Here is a 16,786-nt window from a genome sequence, read left to right as displayed (position 1 = left end):
TGAGTAATTTTGAAAAGCTATTGGTGCGACCCTTAACATGAATGGTTGCTTCCAGCCTCAGCGTATGACCTTTTACCCCATGAGTTTGCTTCTCTCTGCAAGGTAAGCAGATTTTGTCCGCTCTTCTTTCTCAAATTTGCAGCCTTTTTCCGATAGAAATTTGGCTTTTTTAAATCCCTATGATGAGATAACTTCACAGGGAAAAGGTAGAAGGACTTTAGTGTCTGAACAATTGCATTTACATGTGTATTTCGTGGATGAATGGTGATCGCGTGATGGTTTTCAGCCATATAGCCATATAGGGATTCGAAGTTCGATGTGTGAAGCGCGGATGTGTTTTTCGAGGGCTCCCGTTTCTCAAGCCTTTTTTTCTCGAGAATAAGGCTTGTACAACGGATTTTTCTCAGCAAACAAAGTTTTGTCGCTGCGCTAAAGTCATCGAAGTTATTGGATACGTTTTTAGTGTTTTTAAACCTGACTTTGACGGCCTGATTACGGACTTTTCCTGACGCCGACTCAAGTGTGAGAGAGCGCCTTTGTTTTTCAACGTTCCAAGCCGTTACTCAGCGTTCCAAGACATTCCAAGTCGTTTTTCACCATTCCAAATCAACCCAAGTCAGCCAAGCCAAGGCGGTTTTTCTACTTTCTACCAAGGAGGACTGACCACAACACTATTGAAAGGACTGAGATTCATCTCCTCTCAACTAAAGTGTTTGTAAACCTGACTTTGACGGCCTGATTACGGACTTTTCCTGACGCCGACTCAAGTGTGAGAGAGCGCCTTTGTTTTTCAACGTTCCAAGCCGTTACTCAGCGTTCCAAGACATTCCAAGTCGTTTTTCACCATTCCAAATCAACCCAAGTCAGCCAAGTCAAGGCAGTTTTTCTACTTTCTTCCAAGGAGGACTGACCACAACACTCTTGAAAGGACTGAGATTCATCTCCTCACAACTAAAGGTCAGTTATTTTCCAAACTGCAGCAGTTCGTTTCATCTTCTGGACATCAAAACAAAATAAGGAATGTGCCTTCTTTGAATCTCAGAAACCCAAACAAAACAAATCGACGCCATATTGTTTTTGGAATTTGAACTTTGGGAATGCCGTATACAAGAGCTCAAAAAAAGAAGCAAGGCAAGGAATACACTCTAAGCCAAGGCCCACCTATTGTTACTTCTAGCGGTGCCCAAGTAAAGCAGGAATTACAGGAAAAATCAAACTCCCATGTTCCTCTAAATGCAACAGCACCAAAAACAACAGCATCTAAGAAAACCAGGTTAGCTGAAACTTCAGTCTCACAAGAGGTTACGGACGAAGAGGTCTGTGTTTGTGCCAACGATCATCCAGAAGGTGGACGTTGGATCTGTTGCGACAACTGTGATAAGTGGTGGCACAACTCCTGTGCCAAACTCTCTCCCAAGGTTTGTGACTACCTCACAAGAAACAACGAGCCCTACCATTGTGCACAGTGCATTATTCTTGAGCTTGATAACAACCATATCATTTCAAAAGACATTCAGAAACCAACGGAAAACTTCTCACAAAACACCCGTAAAGAAAACAACAGCCAAGATCCCTCGCAACATATTGTTCTCATCGACGGGATCCCTGAACCTGAGCAATACAGAAACAGTGGGAAGATACTTGCCGAAATTACCAGAAACAAACCACACTGTGCTCACGACATCAATCTAGCATACCTTCTTCCTAGGGGAGGTATAGCCGTTCATTGTAAAAACAGCAGAACCTCAGAAGAACTCCTACAACCGTGGAAAGACGGTGCCTTCAACGCCAAAGCAGATCAGGTCACTAGCCATAGAACCAACCAGATCTATGGTAGAAGAGCTATACTTAAGAACATTGCAATTGAAGTGACTGAAGAAGAAATTGAGAACAACATCTTTGAACAAACTGGAATCCAACTCAAAGCGCACAGATATCGCTATCAGGACACTGGTAAACCCCTTAGAGTAGCACGTGTAGACGTAACAACTGGTCAACTCAACAAACTCTTTGTACACAACCTCACAATAAGAGGAGTTAGCATCACTGTAGAGCCTTATAGAAGCAAGAAGACTACACCAATCAGGTGCTACAATTGCCACAAGATAGGCCACATCTCTAGACTGTGTAAGGAAGAACCCCGCTGTATCAGGTGTAGTGGACCAAAAGGACACCCCTACCCCTGCAAACTGAAGTGCATCAATTGCAGTGGATCCCATAGTGCCAACGACCCACGGTGCAAACATTTTCAAACAGTCAAACAGAGTCTAGAAGAAAGACTTCTTAAACAACTCCACAACTTGCAACGCCCTAGTAGTACTAGCAATCCTACTAGTACTAGTACTTCTCTCCACTTGTGAACACATATCAATCTCTGCATCAAGTCTTCCAGCCTACCTCAGTAAACACTTTTTTGTAACAACATGAACATCGCACAGGTGAACATACGTTCCATCAATACGTCATCAACACTTGTTGAACACATGTGCAATCACCAAAACATCGACATACTCTGTCTGTCAGAAGTCTGGAACAAAACAGACAAACCACAGTGTCTTAAGACATGGAACTGGACCTTCAGGAGTAGAGCCACAAAGAGAGGAGGAGGAGTAGCCATTGCAACCAAAGACCACATCAAAGTACTAGAAATGAAACTAGACAACACGACACATGCGGACATTGCAGCTGTTAATATCTACTCAGACACTACGTGCTTTATCCTCATCTCAGCATATGTACCACCTGATAACAAGGAAGGAATAGAAGAAGTCATGAGCACACTTAAGTCTCTCCAGGGCACCAACAAACCTCTGATTCTATGCGGAGACTTCAACGCTCGACACCCTGCATGGGGGGATGAAAGGGAAAACCACCTCGGAACCCTCCTCAACAACCACCTACTATCAAACAGCCTACACGTCATGTCATGAACAACCACAGACCAACAAGAGAGAACAGTGTTATTGATCTTACCATCACAAACAGACAAGCAACACAGCTGATAGAGAAATGGAGAGTACAACCTGAAGTTCAGCTGAAAACTGACCACCACCTGATCACTATGCAAGTTGGAACCAAGAAACCAGACATAAAAGTCCAAAGATGGGATCTTCGAAATGTAGACTGGCAGAGATGGGAAGAAACCACAAACGAACAATTCACAATCTGGTTGGAGCATAATGCAGTCAACACAAACTCTGTCAGCACCAGTATTTCTGACCTGTACGAAAGCTTCAAAGACACCATGATGAAATGCACAGAAGGAATCATAAGCAAAAAGACCATCACCAAACACAGCAAAGGTTACTGGAATACTGCACTAGAAGAACAGATGAAGATCACTAAAACCGCCCTCAGAAAATTCCACAGAAGAAGGGACTCCAACAATCTCAACAAGTACCTGAAGGAGAAAGAAACACTGGTACACATGGAAGATGATGCACGAAACAAGCACTGGGAATCACAACTAAAAAGCATGGACCCAAGGAAACCACAGACCTTCTGGAAAACTATCAAAACTCACCTCAGCAAGAACACCAAAACAGTCATACAACCCTTGAACCTACCCAACGGAGACCTAGCCATCACAGACCAAGAGATCGCACAAGTGGCTACTGACACCTATGCACCTAGCGGGGTAGAAATGCCTGGAGAGCTCTCTCACTGGAGAAACAGCATCACACAAGCAGTACAGGCAGTCCTGGAACATCAAGCAGAAACAATCAAGGATGACAATCAAGAAGACGACCCTCTGAATACAGAACTCCAACTACAAGAAGTACAAGCCGCCATTCACAGGATGGATGGTAACTCTGCACCCAGCCCCATAGAGGGAATTCTCCCAATCATGATAAAGAGAGGAGGGGACGGTCTGTCACAAGCACTGCTACACATGCTGCAGTGCATATGGATACAGGGAGAGATACCTAATCAAATGAAACAGGACACCAAAATACTCATCCGGAAGCCCGGCAAGGACAACTACAACGAGATCAAGTCATACCGTCCCATCACCCTATCCAGCGTCCTTGGCAAGATTATGGAGCGTGTGGTCAACAACCGCCTCACATGGTGGGCAGAGGTCAACAACCACCTGGCTCCAACACAGGAGGCATACCGGAAACACCGAAGTGCCCCACACGGTGTTCTCCGACTCATTCAAGACATCCGAGAAGCATGGAAAAAGAACCAAACAACAGTCGCTGTCTTTGCAGACTATGAAGCATGCTTCGACCGGGTATGGCAAGAGGGTCTACTGTACAAGCTCATCAGAAGAGGTATCAATGGGAGGATGCTCTGTTACCTCCACTGCTTCCTGAAGGACAGAGAGGCCAGTTACAAAATCAACTCCATAACTACAACGCCACAACAGTCCAAAGTAGGAATTCCACAAGGGGCAGTCCTGTCCACTACACTCTGCAATATCTACACAGCTGACGCATACTCAGACATCCCCCTAAACAATTTCCAGTATGCGGATGACGCTGCAGCATGGAAAGCTGGCCAAGACGTCAAAGCCGTGAAAGAAGAGGTAGAAGCAGGCATATCCAAAGTCATGAATAGCTGGTGCCCACTCTGGAATATGAAAATTCAACACAACAAAACCAAAGTCATGTTCTTCCCACCGCCACACGCCGACAACATAGTGACAGACGACCTCAAAGTGAATGACAAGATCATACAAGTTGTGAAGGACTTTAAGTTGGTAGGCGTTACTCTAGACAACCAACTGAACTTCGACAATCACATCAAGGCGACACGTACTAAAGCATTCAAGGCACTCAAAGCAGTCAGCAAGGTCACACAATCCAAGAAGAATCCCAACCAACAGGCTCAAATCCTGCTCTACACCACACTTGTTAGACCCATCCTAGACTATGCCGCTGAATGTACCGTCACAGCCACAGACAAACTTGTCAAGGCATACTCAGCCATACAAAGACAGGCACTACTGACGGCAACGGGGTGTCTTGAACGGACCAGCACTGAGGCACTGGAGGCAATAACAGGCATCCCACCCATTGACATCCACTTATCATGCCGACAGGCACAGAGCTACCTCAGAATGTCAACAAAGCACACCGGCAACCCCATCTTTGATGCAATAACACACTCAAAATCTCAGGAGCCAACAACCCAGACCGGATCACCGCTACATCTACTACGCACAAGACTAAATGAGCTAAAAGGAGAGATCGCAGACAGCACTGTTGACAAAGAACCCTACTGTGACGCCAGTCTACCTCCCTTCACTATGGGCAACATCACGGGAACCTTCACTGCAAAGACTAACACTACCATGGGGAAAGATCGAGCACGACAGGAAATCATAGCCACACTTCAAGACATTGCAACCAACACAGAACCAACCACAGTCATCTTCACTGATGGATCTGCCCTGAGCAATCCCAGCCCCACTGGATGCGCTGCAGTCATATACGAGAAATGGGGCATGACCGACCCCTATGCTGTACGAAAACCGATAGCTACTAAATCCAACAACTACGAAGGCGAGCTGGAGGGCCTCCACCTCGCCATCGACACCATCATCAGAAGACCAACTACAGCCAACAAACTGCTCCTACTCTGTGATTGCAAAGCGGCAATTGAAACAGTCACAGGTGTCCAACAAGTAGAGGCTTACAACAATTTAGTACATACAATCCGTAGCAAGCTACAACAGCTCAAACTACAGGGCCTCACCTTCCAGTTCAACTGGTGCCCCGGTCATATGGGAATACCTGGAAACGAGATCGCAGACAAGGAAGCGAAACTGGCAGCCAATGAAGCAAAGACCATTAACAACACATCCTGGACGAAACATCAAGCTCTGAAACACATAGAATCACAGGCAAATAAAAGATGGAACAGAAGAACAAATCTGAACACAACAAGCGTACACATGCAGAAAATCGGCACAAACATGAAGAAGAAGGGCAGAACACTTGGAAGAAGAACCACACAAATCGCCATCAATCAGCTAGTGAGCGGTCACACTAGACTTAATGCATATCAGAACTGGAAAAACCCTGAGTTTCCACCACACTGCCCAAACTGTGACGTCCCTGAGACCACCAACCACTACCTGTACCACTGCCCTCGCTATGACAACGAAAGACATCACATGCTACTAGAAGCTGACAGCATACACGAGACATACAACGTAGCAGAAGAAAACAGAGACACAGGCATCGTCACCCTAGCCGGAATGAGAGAAGGACTTTCAGATGCAGCGAACAACCAGATGTACCTGGCCCTCTCCCGGTACATTGAGAGTACACACCGCTTTGATGTGCTCTCATAAAGACACTTCAAGCTTCACTCAACCACAAGGCACCAAGAGTTAAATACCTAGAGAGACTTTTTGACTCTGAACTGAACCATGCGTCAATGAGCACCAAGTGACCACGTCTAGCGATATATTAGACGTTAAACAAGGACAACAACAACAACAACAACAAGCATATCTGTCATACCAAGGACGTTCAACACATTCCTCCAGATCTATATGAACAGTCGTAGTCTTTCCTTGTCAAATAAAAACTTAAACGTTATTGATCTCAACAATTTAACCGTTACATTATCTTTATCAAAGTACCCCCTATATTGACACTATCCGTAACCATAACAGTACTAGTATTGATATTAAAGGTGATGTAATAAATTACAACATGTATGAAATTCAACATATAACTTAATTTAAGATGTACATATGTAGCTGGTATTCTCAGATCTAACTCCAATTTAGCCAATAATGTGGTTCCGCATGCCCTTTTCCGTAGAGTGCAATTGGACGTCTTAATTCTACGTATAGTAGGTAGACGGACCGCTCTAATTCAACGTAGAGTGTAATTGGCGTATTCCATGTAGCACGTAATTCAGTTTAATTCTATGTAATGCATTATAGCCACTTGTAATTTATTGTAAAGCGTAATGGAGAGGCCTCCTGAATTCAACGTAATACGTAGCCAGCGCTTAAAATTTAGCGTAGAGCGTTGTCGCGTCATGTAGGCCCCCAATAAGGTAAAGGTATTATTATCAGAAACAGGAGGAGCCAGTAATTAACAACCCTTCTGGTCCTGGGCCGGGGTTCGAACCCACAACCTCCCGGGCACCAGAGCTTCATAACCAGACGCTCTAACTGCTCGACCGAAAAGGTCTAGACCCATCGGCCGGGTCAGTTGGTAGCGCCTATATATAAATCCCCCACTGTTATACTAGTCCCCCTTTTCTTTTCAAGATTAGTCTAGGCCTCGAATCTTCCGAAATCGACATCCCTGGAGCGGCACTCTTTGCCGGAACTCCCAGGACTGGTGTGGGAACCACTGTAAGAAACAGGAGGAGCCAGTAGAAACCCTTTTGGTCCCGGGCCGGGGTTCGAACCCACAACCTCCCGGGCACCAGAGCTTCATAACCAGACGCTCTAACCGCTCAGCCAAAAAGGTCTAGACCCATCGGCCGGGTCAGTTGGTAGCGCCTATAAATCCCCCACTGTTACACTAGGTATTTCTATGACATGATGTTTATGTAATAAAACTAGTAAAAGTTGATACAAGGAGCTTTAAAATCAATTGATTTTTTAACCTCCTTGGTTGATATATTTGGACCCTGCAGCAGTCGACTGTTGGTGAGATCAGTACTGAGGATGGCGTCCCCCGAAGTGGTCCAGCGTCTGGAGCAGAGAGCCAGGCAGGCTGATGAAGCCATCAACATCCTCAAGACACAGATACAGATGCTCAAACAGCATGCTGGTGTGTACAGTACTGCTGCAGTAACATAGACAGCCGCTAGGGGGCACATAGGTCATAGCACGGGTATTATTCTTGCATGCTTTAACTTGCATGCTTTCACTAATGACAAGAGGGAGGGAGCGTAAAAGTACACAATGATGGTACCCAGGTAGCTATATATAAATAGGTGACAGTGCAGGTAAGGATGTACATATTTTACAAGTCAAGTCAAGTCAAAGTTTATTGCACAACACTTGTAACAGGTACAATGTATGGCAGATGATGATAATAAGATTATTAGCTGGTATGAGTCTATCAACATTCTACGTATAAGTTCAAGGGGTATCATGTCTGGCAAAATGTTGAATAGAAGAAATAGAACTAACTAAGAGCTAGTACACCTCTACACATATATAGGTGGTTACATGAAAAGCTACTGCAGCAGCAGAACACAGTGGAGTACATACATGAAGGTTAAAAGAATTTTGTATCAAGAAATGAATACGGGAACAACTCCTACTAGTCCTAGGTCCTTGGTTTGTTATGTCGTTTGGTGTAATATAGCTGCTGCCACAACATGCCTGCGAAGCTGATGTGCTACATCAAAGGGCAGTTATACCAGCTATACTGATATAGAATATACAGAGACAACATTTCAAAATTTATTATAGTACTCCAAGTAGATAAATTCAAACTTGTCCTGTCTGTAACAGTCACTGCAGAGGAGCAGCGGTTGAAGAAGGAGAATGACCAGCTGAGACAACAGGTCAATGACCTCAAGGCCAAGCTCACCATGGCCGAGATCCAGAATGGAGGTAAGATCTGTACTAGTACGTTCATCCAGTCAGAAATATGTGGGCTTGATATTTTACTACCATTCTAAAAAGTTAAAGGTAAAGGTAGTCTAGGGGCAGTGGGTTGTCATTTCTGGGTAAGGCCACACCAATTTAATTTCTTGGTTAATGGATATTTCTACAAAAATAATGGAGCAGGCGGGCGAAAAAATAAATAATAAAAACAGGCCTAGGCATCCTATTATGGCCCAAAATGGTACAATAGGAGCCATGAAGTCAACACACCAGGCTGGCCCAAAATTTAAACACTGAATTTTGAACTTTTAATGATACCATTGCATTGAAAGATGGAATAACTGTAACAACTAGGAAGAAAACTGTTCAGGGCAAAATATGAGCATTTTGCAATTGATTCTGAATTTTTATTTTTATTTGCAAATCAGAAAAAAATGAAGAGGGCGAATCCGTTAACCAAGAAATTAAATTGGTGTGGCCTAAGTACAAAAATAATATGTAGCAACTCAGAATATATAGAATATGTACATTGTACTTAGAAATACATGTACATATGCCTTTCACAAATTTCAGGTGTGTAATTTTGTTATATACATAAAGTAACAGATATTTTTTGTCTTTATAAAATTTGTGCTTCCCTGCTACACAGTGCAACAGGTGTACCTACCTGTAAGGACAGCTGCCACAGACACAGAGGCACCTGCTGCACAGCCGCAGACAGCTGAACCAGCACCCAAGCCTGCGGAAGCCAAGCCTGAACAGAAGCAGGTGCAGAAAGGAGGGAAAGCTGACAAGGCTGCAGGGAAAGGGGAAAAGAAGGAAAAGAAAGGTGGTGGGTATTAAGATTATATCTAATCAAATTTTGTTCATTACGTATGCCCAGCTGCTCAATCATGTGCAGTTGATGTTCCATTGTAAATTTAGAAGTCCTTGTGTGTAGAAGTGGTCCTGTTACATTTGTTGCATGGCAGGTTCATGACAGCAAACTGATTCTTAGGACAGTTATGGTTGTGCTGCACAGAAGTCATATCTTCTGACAGCAAATACATTTGTTGTAGATTCTCATGAATGGTTAGTTCTGTTATAGCTTCACTATGAAAATCATATGATAAAAATGCTGTATAATGAATGTGACTGCTGTAACTAAACTATTTTAAGGCTTAGTAGTTATGCAATTCTTTGATAGCATATGTTATTGCCTATGCAAATAGTTATCATTGACATGATCATCCACTATAAAATTGCAGAAACTGCAGAGAGTAGGTAGGAATGTATTATAAATGGCATAGAAATACATTGTACCTGAGGGTTGAGGTAGATTTTGCCTTAGATCTTGTATCTTGCTTTCCCATTCTCTCTCTCTCTCTCTCTCTCTCTTTGCTGTCCATTGTCATAGTTTATACATTTACATATGATAGTACATTGTACTTCTGAACATCATGGTGCATTGTCATTCATCTATGTGCCTCTTCCCAAAGTCTATAAATGAATACTAGTAATCTCCAAGCAGATCATACGGTGGCAAGACAGTGTCCATTGGCCACCGAAGATGGACACTCCTCTGGCCAATGGATACTACCATGCCACCATATCTGCTTGGAGATTAGGCCGCACCAATTTAATTTGTTGCTTCTCGGATCGCCCTGTCCATTTTTTTCTGATTTGCAAAAAAACAAAAAAATCTAAATTAACTGCAAAATGCTCAATGAAAGACATATCTGGGCCGAAATGGTTGAAGAAAGTCCTTTTCTTCCTAGTTGTTAAAATTTAGTTCTTAAAGTTTTTCAATAAAACAGCAATTTTGTTTCATGAAAAGTTAAAAATCTACTTATAAACCAGCCAGGTATGTTCACTTGGGTTGCTTTGGGGTGCTTTGGCCTGTTTTTTTTTTATTTTGCCCTAGTCGCTTCATATTTTTTTCTGAAAAAATTTGAGAAACAACAAATGAAATTGGTGTGGCCTAATGAATGAATTCTTTCTGCCCAGGTGAGAAGAAGAAGGGAGGACCGCCTCAGGAGGAGAAGCCTGTTGATGTGTCCAGACTGGACATGCGGATCGGCCGTATCGTGTCTGTGAAGAAGCACCCTGATGCAGACACTCTGTATGTGGAGGAGATTGATGTGGGAGAGACGGCACCCAGGACTGTGGTCAGTGGACTGGTCAAACATGTCCCTATGGAGGAGGTAAGGGTCAAACCTTAGCCATTACATGTATCTACACATGGCCTGTTTAATATTAAATGTTTACCTTTGCAGAAGGAAAACATACTGTTTTTGCTCTGTTTCTTCTTCTTCCTCTTCTTCTCCAAACAAATAGAGTCATTGACCTGGACCAGAAGTCTGTCACCATGGTAACTTGTGTAGCAGACACCCTGTGGTGTTGGGTTACATTATGTAGCAGGGGAGAGTTGGAGGGGCTGGTCACCATATACATGTATATGAATGTATTTGACTTTGAGGAAGAATAAACCCATTAAGGCAAGTAGTTTGTTGGGCTAGACCAGGTGAAGGTATATGTTACGCAGTTCTATGTTACCTTTCTAGTTGGTATCAATCTTGACAGGTTTTCTATTAACCAAGGCAAGACAAAAATTGTCTTGTATACATAGAAATATGGAAATTTATAAAGAGGTGCTTGTGAATCTGTTTTCAGAAAGGGAGAAATGAGTCACAAAATTGCAGAAGTTTTCAGCCACTCTCATTATATTATTACATACTATGTTCCCAAGTAAATCACAATGTACATGTAGCATGCACTTTACTTTTCAGGCTGCAGGGGGCTCTTTTGCTTTGTAAGTGTCAGCTGCCATGTTTTACCATTGATATTAAGTCATACTTTGTAATAGTTACTTATAACTGTAACAAAACAAAAGTTTTCACAATGAATGACGTGTTGCTGAAGCTTTGAAAGTGTTACAGGAAGCTTCATTTTAAAGTTTACATGTGAATATTAAGATTTTTTTTTCCACATTCTTCCAAAAGAATTGTTGTTTTATCCAGCCATCACTTTTTATGTTTATGTTTATTTGGATCTCCATTAGTACAACAGAAAAAATGTTCCTACTATTCTTCCTGGAGCCCTTCCACATTAAAATTGCAACAATAACTACACACACTCACTCACGCACTGTCCGGTTACATATACAATTCTTCTGTCATCACTGTCATATTGTTGTATAAGAAACAGGTACACAGAAACAAGAGACAGGTATTTCTTTTTAAACAACCGGTAAATTCTCACCTTGCTGACGTTTCGGTGTCTGTCAGACACCTTCTTCAGAGCTTCTGACTCGAGTACTGCATCTGTACAGGGACATGCTATATGTATGGCGAGAACACTGTCCCAAACGTGTCCCTCTACATATAGCGTGTCCCTCTACAGATGCAGTGCTCTGAAGAAGGTGTCTGACAGACACCGAAACGTCAGCAAGGTGAGAATTTACCGGTTGTTTAAAAAGAAATACCTGTCTCCTAAGTTCTACCAACCTGATGAAATTATTTTCGGAAGTACACAGAAACACTTTACTACATGTACTCCACACAGATGCAGGACCGTATCGTGATCGCCATGTGTAACCTGAAGCCTGCTAAGATGCGTGGCATCACGTCCCAGGCCATGGTCATGTGTGCCAGCTCACCAGACAAGGTGGAACTCCTGGATCCTCCAGCCGGCAGCCAGCCTGGGGATCGCATCACGTTCGAAGGATACCCAGGTGAGTTACGGAGACAACTACCAAATATTTTGAGTGACACACTCTTCTTCTAGTCTGTACCAGACTAACCACGCTGGCTATATATAGGAGAATATTTACCAGGGGAGTTTGGCCGCCTTATAGTTGAACTGGCCACGCAGGGAAAGAAACAACCATCTTGCGGCCAGACTCCCTTGGCCAATTTACTCTCTTTTTTGCCAAATTCTATGATCCGTATTCCCATAGAAAGGCCTGGTGGAGGCTATTCTTCTTCAGTGACAGTGTCATGTCTTTTAGTGACGCTGAAGAAGACTAACTGATGTCACTTGAAACGTCTGGAAGTAATCTCCATAATTTATCCAATAGTAGAGCTTGATTTGTCTTTGAATTATAATTGTTTATCTGGAAGTCTAACCTTCATCACCGTATACCCAGGTGAGGTTGCATTCCTGTTTTTCTTCTTCTTTTGTAATTCCGTGAGTTCAATGAACCATTTTACAAAAGTTTTGTCAAACAAACATACAAGATTTTATCTCAAGCCTCCTCTGCTTTAGACGGATGGGCAAGGGGGAAATGGGGAAAAAGTCTCACTGCTTCAGATAGATGGGCAAAGATAGATAACAGTGCTTGTGCCTTTATAATTGCTATGGTAGGAACCCTTTGAGAAGCTTTGTGAAACCAAAGACATAATATTATAAATATATTATTCACAGAAAATGTTCAGTATGTGTTGGGTCTTCCGAGAATATTATCTTTAAAATCAAAATATTGTGGCCTTACATTGGGTTCAACTGCTTGATGCTACACAAATGGCGATGCATGTTTAAAGTATGACTAATAAATTCCATGCATTTCCTATTCCAGGGGAGCCAGACCCAGTCCTACAGCCTAAGAAGAAAGTGTGGGAGACAGTACAACCTGACCTACAGGTCACCTCGGACAAGGTCGCCACGTACAAGGGGGTTCCCTTCACTGTGGCTGGGAAGGGAGTCTGCACTGCCAAAACTATGACTAATTCTGGAATAAAATAAGAACTCTTTTCGTAAATAATTTCATCAGGTTGGTAAACGAATGAATAGCAAAGTTCTTTGGTCACAACCATTTATTTTTCACCATCCGACATTTCGATGACCGTCTGTCATCTTCATCAGGGCAATTCTGACTGGTTTGCTGTGCACTGACGCTAGATGTTACTTGGTGCATAGTTCACTAAAGGTGTTAGCACTGTGAACTTTTTAACACCTTTAGTGCACTATATGCAACAAGTAACATCTAGTGTCAGTGCACAGTAAACCAGTCAGAATTGCCCTGATGAAGATGACAGACGGTCACCAAAACGTCGGCTCGTGAAAAATAAATGGTTGTGACCAAAGAACTTTGCTATTCAAGAACTGTTATCATTTAAAACACAGTTTATTAATATCCACATGGACAGATGTCACCAGTCCTGTGAATTCAAACTCTATAGTAAAAGATAATTTAGGTACATGTAATACAAAAAATTTAGCTCTTCACCACTCTCCTTAACTGAGAATACAAAAATATACCATTCAGTGATGGTGCTTAAGCATTTTGACGTACATGACATTGTGATTCTACAGTGTAATCTTTGTAATATGAGTTTCAAAAATGGTTTTAAAATTCATTAACATCCACTTTGAAGAAATCTGTATCCTGTAGTGTACAGCTGGTATAGCTGCCATTTGTTTGTTTTGAAAATGATGGAACAGGACGAAGATACATGTACATGGAGAGCGCAATAAAGCATCAGACAGAATTGTGAAATGTCTAACTTGGTCTTCTTTATCAAAACTGCCCACAATGTTAGTGTCCTCTCTGATCCATTCTTGCATCATCCCCGATGCATGTTGCCAGTTTCTGATGATGTCTTGTTTTTAGTTTCACATGCCATGAGTCATCACTCCTTTAGGTGCCCTTTCACTTTTGAAGCCATTGTTCACTTGTTTTGTACACTGTAACAGTGTAACCCATGCCGGATGCATGTGCCCTTTCACTTTTGGAGGTCACCTTGTTCAGGGCTCAAAATACTGTGTGCATGTCAATGTGCACCTTAGTGCACCCAAATTTGGAGTGCACCCAATTTCTTTCTGTACCCAAATATTTTGTAGGTATTTTTGTGTGTCATATCAAATGTGTAATGGTATACAGGATATTCTTGGCATCCAAGTATCAGAAAAATAATAAAATCTTTGTTGTAATAAATGTACTTGATTTGTAAGATTTTCAAGTTAGCTCCCAATTAAGATTAAAGCTCAGAAGAGGAGCAGATTGAAGAATCTGTTACTAGGTTTTGTTTCGTATGGTGCACCCAAAAACTTTTTTGTGCGCCTAATTTTTTTAGGTTGGGTGCCGGTGCACCAGTGCACCTATTCCCAAAAATGAATTTTCGAGCCCTTTTGTTTATAGTTTCACACCCTGAGTCATTGAAATGGTACATTGTATGTTCGTCTTTCACTTTTGAAGATCCTGTTGGTTTTAGCTTGGCACCCTCAGACATTGCTAAGGCCACACCAATTTAATTTCTTGGTTAACGGATTCGCCTGCTTCATTTTTTTCTGATTTGCAAATAAAAATAAAAATTCAGAATCAACTGCAAAATGCTCATATTTTGCCCTGAACAGTCCTTTTCTTCCTAGTTGTTACAGTTATTCCATTTTTCAATGCAATGGTATCATTAAAAGTTCAAAATTCATTGTTTAAATTTTCAACCAGCCTGGTGTGTTGACTTCATGGCTCCTATCGTACTATTTTGGGCCATAATAGGATGCCTAGGCCTGTTTTTATTTTTTTTTACCCGCCCGCTCCATTAGATTTCTAGAAAAATCTGTTAACCAAGAAATTAAAATGGTGTGGCCTAAGGCATGTTCTCCTTTCACTTGTAAAGATCCTCTTGTTTTTAGTTTCGCACCCTGACTCACTGCTAAATTATGCATGACATGTTCTCCTTTCACTTTTGAAGTAGTGAACATTGTAGTTCGAAATTTGCACATTTAGCCATGACTAGGGTATCATCTGACATCTGAAAATCATATTTCATCTTTTCATGCATGAATGTGCGTCATTAATAAGTCTGCCCAGACTTTTCGGACAATGAGAAAATGCTGCAAGCACGCTATGAATTCACAAAAATAATGGTTGGCAAGTTTTGTATCTATTGTTTTAGTTACTATAGTGTCGTATCTATTATTGTACTTAATATTGATGCCTTTAAGCATTATTTAATTTTGAAGTTGACAAAAGAAAGAAAGAAAATTTCTTGTGACGTATTAAAATGACAGTAGACTTAATCAACTCTGCACTGACAATAGATTACTGAACAGCCATAAAGCACTGATACCAGTGATGGTCTGTAACTATGTACACAAGTGTACAGTGTATGCCAAAAAAGGTTTGCTTCAATTTAGCTGGAAAGTAGCTGAATTGCCTAAAAGGTTGTTTTAATGAACCAGTTCACACAATCACTGAGGCCAAAAGGTGTCTCACTGTTTACTTTCACTTCTGTCAGGCTATTGTTCCTTTAGCCCTCTTCTGTGTGACTTATGGCTTCTCCCATGACAGGAGAGTGAATGATAGACTTGTTTTTCTGTTGGAGGCACGTACTTGTACAGTCTTAAAATATCTTTAACTTGATATGTTGCTTGAGCCCTCTATTGTGGGACTTATCAGTTTGTTTGCCTTCTACCGTGACTAGAGACTGAATGGTACCAGACTTGTTTTTCTGTTGGTTGGATGCCAAATGCTTGTACGGTTCTGGGTTCCGTTGTCACAAATTACTTTTTATCTTTAAGTTGATACTTGTATGTGCTCTGAATTGATGAACACACTAGAAAATGTATAAATTCCTTTCCTTTTTGCTTTTACATTCAATCGCCTTCACAACATGCGATTACATTGAATTTCATAATTACCAATGTCTTTGTCTTCTGAATTCTGTATCTCTACAGTTACACACTAGTGCTGTACAGTGAAAAAACTGGAGCAAGTACAACTTTTCCTTGTGTTGAAAATCACATTAGAATGAATTCTACCAACACAGATGAACCTTAAACTTAGATTTCATTAATGCTGGCATGAAAATTCATATATTTGTAGTATTCTTAATTTGTTCCATCAGGTCATAAGGTATGATGTTCATGATAACCCATGACTAGAGGAAGAAAGATGGAAAGATGGTGGCATTACACAGTCAAACCTGCCAAGGAGACCACCTCTTCAAGCAGGCCACCTGTCCATGGTGACTGCTTTTTCTCAAATATTTCCCCATTGACCCAACTATTAAGCAACCTGTCCAAGGTGACCACCTGGCTAATGCGACCATGACCACCCTTTGTTCGGTCCGCCCAAGGCCTGATACCTGCCCATACATCATTTTCGATCATGTTGATTATTGGTGATAACTAATGAGAAATCATGGAGAAACCAGCCAGTCTACCTTGACTGCTGGATGATGTTTTGTTCGAGGTAAATTGTTCCATGTGCCACCCTCCCCACATGCATTTGCAGCATTTGACATTAGAACATCTCGACTTGGAAAC

The 16,786-nt window shown here is 41.9% G+C and overlaps 1 protein-coding gene across 4 annotated transcripts; it reads left to right on the top strand.

Annotated features, from left to right (window-relative positions):
- The first annotated feature begins 51 nt into the window (after positions 1-51).
- LOC109487725 (aminoacyl tRNA synthase complex-interacting multifunctional protein 1-like) lies at positions 52-13,716 on the top strand. Of its 4 annotated transcripts, XM_019791779.1 has the most exons (8): positions 52-102; positions 7,615-7,751; positions 8,444-8,545; positions 9,189-9,371; positions 10,526-10,722; positions 12,083-12,251; positions 13,095-13,267; positions 13,625-13,716. In XM_019791779.1, exons 1-7 carry the CDS (start codon positions 65-67, stop codon positions 13,259-13,261), a joined length of 993 nt encoding a protein of 330 aa, XP_019647338.1. In that variant the 5' UTR covers positions 52-64; the 3' UTR covers positions 13,262-13,267; positions 13,625-13,716. The 4 variants fall into 4 exon arrangements, with proteins under 4 accessions (XP_019647338.1, XP_019647340.1, XP_019647337.1 ...); XM_019791781.1 differs by lacking the exon at positions 13,625-13,716 and having other exon boundaries at positions 9,189-9,368; positions 13,095-13,274; XM_019791778.1 differs by lacking the exon at positions 13,625-13,716 and having other exon boundaries at positions 13,095-13,274.
- The last annotated feature ends 3,070 nt before the right edge of the window (positions 13,717-16,786 follow it).

Source organism: Branchiostoma belcheri, unplaced genomic scaffold (assembly GCF_001625305.1).
Source record: "Branchiostoma belcheri isolate BF01 breed outbred unplaced genomic scaffold, Haploidv18h27 scaffold9, whole genome shotgun sequence".
Lineage (NCBI taxonomy): Eukaryota > Metazoa > Chordata > Leptocardii > Amphioxiformes > Branchiostomatidae > Branchiostoma > Branchiostoma belcheri.
Note: the sequence above shows the minus strand (reverse complement) of the source record. Positions and strands in the feature narration are given on the sequence as shown.

What these genes read in the sequence shown, in the direction of transcription:
- LOC109487725 (XM_019791779.1), top strand. Translation starts at nt 65, where the DNA reads ATGACCTTTTACCCCATGAGTTTGCTTCTCTCTGCAAG. An exon ending in GATGCTCAAACAGCATGCTG is followed by an intron (nt 7,752 to 8,443) that starts GTGTGTACAGTA and finishes TGTCTGTAACAG; the next exon opens with TCACTGCAGAGGAGCAGCGG. An exon ending in AACATGTCCCTATGGAGGAG is followed by an intron (nt 10,723 to 12,082) that starts GTAAGGGTCAAA and finishes TACTCCACACAG; the next exon opens with ATGCAGGACCGTATCGTGAT.